Below are 8,618 nucleotides of genomic sequence, written 5' to 3' on the forward strand. Positions count from 1 at the left end.
TTCCAGTATAAAATACTATTCCAGTATAAGATACTATTCCAGTATAAGATACTATTCCAGTATAAGATAATATTCCAGTATAAAATAATATTCCAGTATAAAATAATATTCCAGTATTAAATACTATTCCAGTATAAAATACTATTCCAGTATAAAATACTATTCCAGTATAAAATACTATTCCAGTATAAAATACTCTTCCAGTATAAAATACTCTTCCAGTATAAAATACTATTCCAGTATAAGATACTATTCCAGTATAAAATACTATTCCAGTATAAAATACTATTCCAGTATAAAATACTATTCCAGTATAAAAAACTATTCCAGTATAAAATACTATTCCAGTATAAAATACTATTCCAGTATAAAATACTATTCCAGTATAGTACTATTCCAGTATAAAATACTATTTTAGTATAAAATACTATTCCAGTATAAAATACTATTCCAGTATAAAATACTATTCCAGTATAAAAAACTATTCCAGTATAAAAAACTATTCCAGTATAAAATACTATTCCAGTATAAAATACTATTCCAGTATAAAAAACTATTCCAGTATAAAATACTATTCCAGTATAAAATACTATTCCAGTTTAAAATACAATTCCAGGATAAAATACTATTCCAGTATAAAATACTATTCCAGTATAAAATACTATTCTAGTATAAACTTATAAGGAATCACTAAGCCTGCTGCTGGCTGTGTAAAACTGTTCTCTGTTAAATAGCAAGTATTTCTTTTTTGATCTTTTCAGAATTCAAATGTTTTATCAGCTGTACTGACACTCTTGAAGGAGTTGGATGAAGCCAGTCTTGAAGTAGTCTCTAATGCCTGCAAGGACAAGTTGGCATCTTTATAGTCTGCAATCTTCACTGGGATCTATCATTCTGAAATGCTTCAACTTTGGACTACTGTGGCTTGCATGATTGTATCAGTACCAGGAATGCAGTCACATTGAACTAATTTATTTGAATTGTTTCATGTTTGGGTGCAATTACCGAAAATCGGAAACGGATTCAGCTCAGCAAGGTTCTTCTTACTTGTCACTATCCTAGCCCTTCCTTTGCTCTCCCCTTGGAGCATATTTTGATGGAGGAGGTTGCATGTGTTTTATGATTTAGCTTAGTAGTGGAAGAATTCTTTAGGCCTCTTTCATTACATAATTCATTTGACTTCTGCTGTCTTATTTGGTTTAGTTTGAACATTTCCAATATAGCAGTTGTATACTAACCCTAACCTTCATAGTCATACATGTCAAAATTTAATGAAAAATACACAAGAATATCCTTCTGTCTAATCTGATTTACAATTTGGATGTCAAAATTTGTAAACATGGTAATTTATCTCTGTTTCCTGCAAATTTGCGTTAATCAAGAAATGTGAGGATTGTAGGATAAGTAATAGTACATAATGTAATATTGTGACGAGCCCGGCTCCTCCGATAGTAATACTTTATCGGGACTCGCGATAGAAAGGGTACTGGGATATCTTGATACCGTATTTATGCTTCTTCAGGAGATGTCTCGAACGGAAGAAAACAATGAGTTCACACAAAAAACAATTTGACAAGATAGGATTTGATTTAATGATTCGGTATAATTTCTTCTCTGTCGATTCTCTTTACAAATAAAACTAAATTACAATGATTTGACTTGACTTGACTCCGTCAATTACGCAATTAGAGGGAGTGATGAACTTTCGGCGGAGTCATAAATTTGCTGACCAAGTGATGAACTTTCGGCCCCATGCCCTTTTATACCGTACTTCTATCAAATCCCTCTGCGCACAATCAGTAGGCAGCCAATAACCTGACCATCCTGTATTAACTTAATGATATAAAAATAAGTGCGCTGGCACTGATCTGCCCTGATTGGTTGGGAGTTTGGAAGTCCATCCCCTTTCTATGGAAACTTCCATACCACGTGAGAGAACCTTCTCGAATGTTCCACAGACATAATGGAATCTATTTTGGGAAAAGGCCCTGTACCAAGATTCAATAAGATAGTTAAAAACTTCTCGTGGGAAAACTGAATCCATGACCTAGATAAATACATAAGAGGCCTGTAAGGTGTCTCGATGGAGTGTTTCGGTAACATCAAAGAGATGGTATCACTATTTCATAACAATAATTTGAGAAAAATGCATATTTTTCAGTACCATTTCCATAAAAGACAACTGAGTATTAGTGCCTGTATGTTCTTATGTCCTATCATGCATGTGTGTACTCTTATGTTTGAGTCATACAGAAATTGTGTGAGAAGGTAATGGAAACATTATGCATGGTCATGTTTGTACATAACTTACAGCCTCCTTCCTTCCCTCACTGTATGATGTCCATCCTAAATTATTTGCTGTCCATGCAACATTTTTGTAACTATGCTCGATCAATTATTGCTTTTGGTGGGTTAAATGTGAGCTGTGTTGTTAGGTGTACAGCATGTTGTGAGTATTTTGTTTCCTGAAATAAACATGCTTTCTGTAGAGTCTATAATCTATTTGCCTCAAGCCAAGAGGATTCTTGTACAAATGTAGAAAAAGTGATGTATCATTTCTAAGTTAATTTAAAAGAATGTAAAGAAAGGATGTATAGTGTATTTTCTATAGTTCATGATGTGGGAACATGACAGTATGACTGTTCCATGGAACATCATTGAACTGTTGATGCTGAATAAGTGAATAAGAAGTCTTAGATTTCCTACCAAATAGTTTGGTTTGAGTAATATGTACATTAAGTTCTTAGATTCATACCATGGGCCTCATCCTGAGCATACAGTTGTGTTGCTATAATCTGGTTTGTTATGGCACTGCGATACTTTTAGTATCTCATCCCAAGCATACAGTTGTGTTGCTATAATCTGGTTTCTTACCAGATTATAGGTTCTAATACCTCATAGGTTCTTATATCTCATGCCGAGCATACAGTTGTGTTGCTATAATCTGGTTTGTTATGGCACTGCGATACTTTTAGTACCTCATCCCGAGCATACATTGTGTTGCTATAATCTGGTTTCTTACCAGATTATAGGTTCTAATACCTCATAGGTTCTTATATCTCATGCCGAGCATACAGTTGTGTTGCTATAATCTGGTTTGTTATGGCACTGCGATACTTTTAGTACCTCATCCCGAGCATACATTGTGTTGCTATAATCTGGTTTCTTACCAGATTATAGGTTCTAATACCTCATAGGTTCTTATATCTCATCCCAAGCATACATTGTGTTGCTATAATCTGGTTTCTTACCAGATTATAGGTTCTAATACCTCATAGGTTCTTATATCTCATGCCGAGCATACAGTTGTGTTGCTATAATCTGGTTTGTTATGGCACTGCGATACTTTTAGTACCTCATCCCGAGCATACATTGTGTTGCTATAATCTGGTTTCTTACCAGATTATAGGTTCTAATACCTCATAGGTTCTTATATCTCATCCCAAGCATACATTGTGTTGCTATAATCTGGTTTCTTACCAGATTATAGGTTCTAATACCTCATAGGTTCTTATATCTCATGCCGAGCATACAGTTGTGTTGCTATAATCTGGTTTGTTATGGCACTGCGATACTTTTAGTACCTCATCCCGAGCATACATTGTGTTGCTATAATCTGGTTTCTTACCAGATTATAGGTTCTAATACCTCATAGGTTCTTATATCTCATCCCAAGCATACATTGTGTTGCTATAATCTGGTTTCTTACCAGATTATAGGTTCTAATACCTCATAGGTTCTTATATCTCATGCCGAGCATACAGTTGTGTTGCTATAATCTGGTTTGTTATGGCACTGCGATACTTTTAGTACCTCATCCCGAGCATACATTGTGTTGCTATAATCTGGTTTCTTACCAGATTATAGGTTCTAATACCTCATAGGTTCTTATATCTCATCCCAAGCATACATTGTGTTGCTATAATCTGGTTTCTTACCAGATTATAGGTTCTAATACCTCATAGGTTCTTATATCTCATGCCGAGCATACAGTTGTGTTGCTATAATCTGGTTTGTTATGGCACTGCGATACTTTTAGTACCTCATCCCGAGCATACATTGTGTTGCTATAATCTGGTTTCTTACCAGATTATAGGTTCTAATACCTCATAGGTTCTTATATCTCATCCCAAGCATACATTGTGTTGCTATAATCTGGTTTCTTACCAGATTATAGGTTCTAATACCTCATAGGTTCTTATATCTCATGCCGAGCATACATTGTGTTGCTATAATCTGGTTTATGGTACTACGATACTTTTAGTATCTCATCCCAAGCATACATTGTGTTGCTATAATCTGGTTTCTTACCAGATTATAGGTTCTAATACCTCATAGGTTCTTATATCTCATGCCGAGCATACAGTTGTGTTGCTATAATCTGGTTTATGGCACTGCGATACTTTTAGTATCTCATCCCGAGCATACAGTTGTGTTGCTATAATCTGGTTTCTTACCAGATTATAGGTTCTAATACCTCATAGGTTCTTATATCTCATGCCGAGCATACAGTTGTGTTGCTATAGTCTGGTTTGTTATGGCACTGCGATACTTTTAGTACCTCATCCGTAGTGTAGATACATTTGTGTTACTATCTGTTCTATTGTAATACCATGATACTAAAATGATTCTTATCAACTACTCAGTAACCTTGAAGTTAATATCTTTTCATGTCCATAGGTATGTGGGAGTCCCAATCTCAGTAGGGGGATAAGCCAGTCTTGGTCATAAATACCTCCAAAAATCAACAGGTACCAAAAAGCTTATGTTCAGAAATGGTGTGCCTACGTTAGTAACTTCCAGAGAGAACGTTGTAAATTGCTTGAGAACTAAAATAGTTTCGTAGCAGTATAATGTGAAATGTCTTGATGTGTGAAACAAGTGTTAAGTAGCTTCTCTTTTTGATGTTTTGCTCTTTGTAGCAGTATCATGTAAAATTATGTAGGTTGCCAAACATTTAAATAGAAAGTACTGTTGCTTTCCACCTTCAGCAGGCTTACATGTGCCTCAAACAAGTACTGGGTGCTGTACAATTTGGGAAATGTAATATAACCAAGTTAAAGACATAATATCTGAGAAATTGAATGTCAATTGTAGTTTATGTTCAAAGATGTACAGTTTGGTGTATAGATATCAATGCACACAAATAAATGAAATGAACCACAAATAAGTATGTAAACTGTCAGAAATAGTCACTTCCACTTTTAACAGGTGCTTGCAATGTCTTCTTCTTGCAGTGTCATTTCATTGTTGGTTTATTGCTGCGAATTGTGTACAGATTGTGGAGATAAATATATATGATACCACTGATCTTAATTTGAGTGATTTTTTAGTCATTTAAAGACTACATTAAGATAAATTTGTCTACATGTCAATGCTCTAAAAGCTACCCAAAAGACTTAAAATATTTTATACTGACTTTCAAACAAGAATATTTTATTGCTAGGTTTAAACCTCCTAAAACACTGTTGACCACTGGAAATCCTTTATTGCTCAAGGAAATGTAACACATGTAATGTCATTTTGAAACATCTCCTTCGAAGCTCTTCCAAATTTGATACGAAAGGTATCTTTGCATATCTGTCATTGTTCTCTGATTTTTCATCAACACATTTTCAGTGTCTGTCAAGGTGATTTCACTTTATTTGCTAAACATTCATAAAGTTCTCAAAATCCATACCATAGTAAATTCTGGCACGATATGTTTTCAAGTAATGATGCAGATGTTACAGGTCCCTACAGTCAACTGGTGATCAAATTAATTTGAAGGAAGTGAAGCTATGTTCAATGCTGGTCTAAGGGTCACCAAAACACAACAGCAATGCTGGAGAATCTCAATACCACTGCTGTATATTGTAGGTGGAAATTATTTAAGGTATGTCTGCTAAGATACATTTTTTATGTACAGAGCATAAGTTTCAATTTAAAAAACAGATGCAAATAACACTGCATCAATTTGAAAGATATAACCTTACTTTTAATACCAACAAAAAGAACTGAGTTTAAAAAGTACTTCCCACTCACTGGCAAAAGAATGGTGAAACTCACTATGATTTTACAATTGCATGGAATGTTACTTTTAATACTGAACACACACTGCAACAATTATTCTAAAATTGCTGTCAGTCACTTTCTAGAGGTAATGCTGTTGTACAATCTACTAGGTTTTTGTTCAGCCAAGTGTGTCAGTGGCTCCTTGGTCAGTGCTGAACTTGGTACCTGATACTACTTTGGATGATGAATTTCCTGTCCACCTGTTTCACAAGCTATGAATAGGGGCAGTATAGAAGTACAGCAATCATGTAAGATGATTACTGTAAGACTCTTCAGGTTATAGACCTGTGATTGACATTTAGACATAGGTTAAGATGCTTATAGAGATGTGTGCTTCATGGGAAGAAATAAGGGCAAAAAGCCTCAGAATATGTCTCTGTGATTTCTGGAAGAATAAGTAACCTTTTGTACCCAGTGACAAATTTCTCAAGACTTGCCAAAGAGGTGTGAAAGCAGAAACAGAGAAAAAGCACTTTGCTGAGCTGAAGGCCTATAGTAAAAAAAACAGTGAAGAAAAGAAACCAACTACACTATATTATCCTGCATCTCTGAGTACTATGTTCCTCCACATCTGGTACTTATACCAAACATAGTAAGAATGGAGAATCAAAAAGTGAAATTTTTCACGTTCAAAGACAAGCAAATGAAATTAAAAGGATATTCATCATGCTTGATACAGGTGATGTTATCTTGAATCCCAACAATATTGTAGGGATTGCAAATACAATACTGTTGTCAGTGTTGGGAATGGTAGATTTGAAAGGAAGAGGAAGTGGGCCTTGAACCTGAAGTACAGTAGGTCAGTTTTAACTTGTTACTAACTTTTGTAAGCTAGTTTGATACAAAGGTAAGAGAGGAGTGCCAAATTACAATGCAAGTACTGAGATATAACAACTAAGATAAAGGTGTAATGGCCTGTAACCCTTGACACATTCCAATGAAAATATCCTTCAGTGTTTAGGAAGAAGCATTGGACAAGTGGAGACAAATATGAGATAAAGCCAGTTTCAGCATTTAAGCCAATGTATTAGAATATATATGTACAAGTTAACACTCTTTATATAAGAAATAGATTTTTATGTACAGCAAACAGTAAACACATCAGAATGGTGGAAATAGAAAGCTAATCACATGTTGCCAAAATAGTTTCTTCAGTAATTGGTAGAACTTAATGCACCTTTTTGCATTTGAATGCAACTTTCCCAGGTATTACTTAATGTAACTAGAAGCCAGCAGGCTTTGTGATTCCTTCACATATTTTATATGAGACCATTAAATGTTAATGGTGCAGTAGGATAGACCCACATGCCTAGCAATGAACTTCATACAAGCTCTTCAAGGTTCTCCGGCTCAAAACTGCTGTTGACCTGATGATCTTTGAACTCCACAAAATATGATAGATTTCATATAATCAATAAGATAGGTACACACCAGCTATGTAGACCATCCAATTAGCTTCACCATGTTAGAATTTCTCACTTTGACTTGTTTGACCACTGCAAAAAACAATAGGTTCTCATACTCAAATAAGATGGATCCAAATATTGCTTGACTATCCTGTCTGAGGGTTTCAGACTGAACTCCATTAACCTCAACTGAAATGACCACCAAGAAAGCAAACCTATAAGCTATACAGCACTCACTTATGTGGATCCATGAACTTCATCTAAGCTTTACCTTTGTAATAAGGTTTACCATGTTTCAAGCTTTAACCTGTTGGCCATAAATAACCTCCACCACACACAGTAAGTTTCTTGTACTCAATAACGTGGATTCATACAAAAAGTATAACATTCATCACAGTATAAATTGTTGAGTTACTGCATTGACAAGGTTTGTAGACTTCTTACCTTTGACCTCCAGAGAAAACTATGGTAGGGAGAACCACATGTCATGTATACAGTTGACTTTGTTGATGTGTTGACCTCACATCCCATTTGACCTCCACAAAATAATTTGGTTCCTTGGACTCTGTACGACAGATCCCCATACCATGTATAAAGTTCATCCAATGTTGCATGTAGTAGTTAAAGGCATCACATTCACAAGCACACATGACCACTATGGCAAAAAGGACCAAACCTTGTTCTTTATGAAACTCACACAATCTGATATCTATTATAAAGGAATAAATTTCCTGAACATTTTGTCTTCCAGACACTAATTCATATCACACACACACGCACATACAGTAAGCCAATTGAAAACTTTCAATATTGAGTAATAACTGCTTTAACCTTGATTGGATAACAGCTGAAGATTAAACTGTCCTCATACACCCACCCACCCACAGTGATCTAATGTAAGTTTGGAATTTGTGTAATGTTATTTATCAATTGTAATGGAATAAAATCATATAATGAAGATAACTTTGTAGGCATTCACAATGTTCCACACTATGACATGAAATAGGGAGTGAACAGTAATGCACTCAATGCACAAGGTCATCACCAGAGGCACCAAGCTGTAGCATGCTAAAGATTGCTAACAGTTTCCAAAGTATTTTCCTGGTGGCTGAGATGACTAGACAATTGAAAGTATCACTCAAGTGGGAGTATGATTGG

General features: G+C 35.1%; 1 protein-coding gene across 1 annotated transcript; it reads left to right on the plus strand.

Moving 5' to 3' along the window:
• Positions 1 to 761: 761 nt before the first annotated feature.
• LOC139965211 (cilia- and flagella-associated protein 410-like) lies at positions 762 to 5,316 on the plus strand (the record flags this gene model as incomplete). Its single annotated transcript, XM_071967364.1, is given in 2 exon segments — positions 762 to 3,180; positions 3,262 to 5,316. A coding segment is annotated over 1 exon segment (105 nt), but the record flags the coding sequence as incomplete, so codon positions are not given.
• Between the last annotated feature and the right edge of the window lie 3,302 nt (positions 5,317 to 8,618).

This window comes from Apostichopus japonicus, unplaced genomic scaffold (genome assembly GCF_037975245.1).
Source record: "Apostichopus japonicus isolate 1M-3 unplaced genomic scaffold, ASM3797524v1 Scaffold9, whole genome shotgun sequence".
NCBI classification, from domain to species: Eukaryota; Metazoa; Echinodermata; class Holothuroidea; order Aspidochirotida; family Stichopodidae; genus Apostichopus; species Apostichopus japonicus.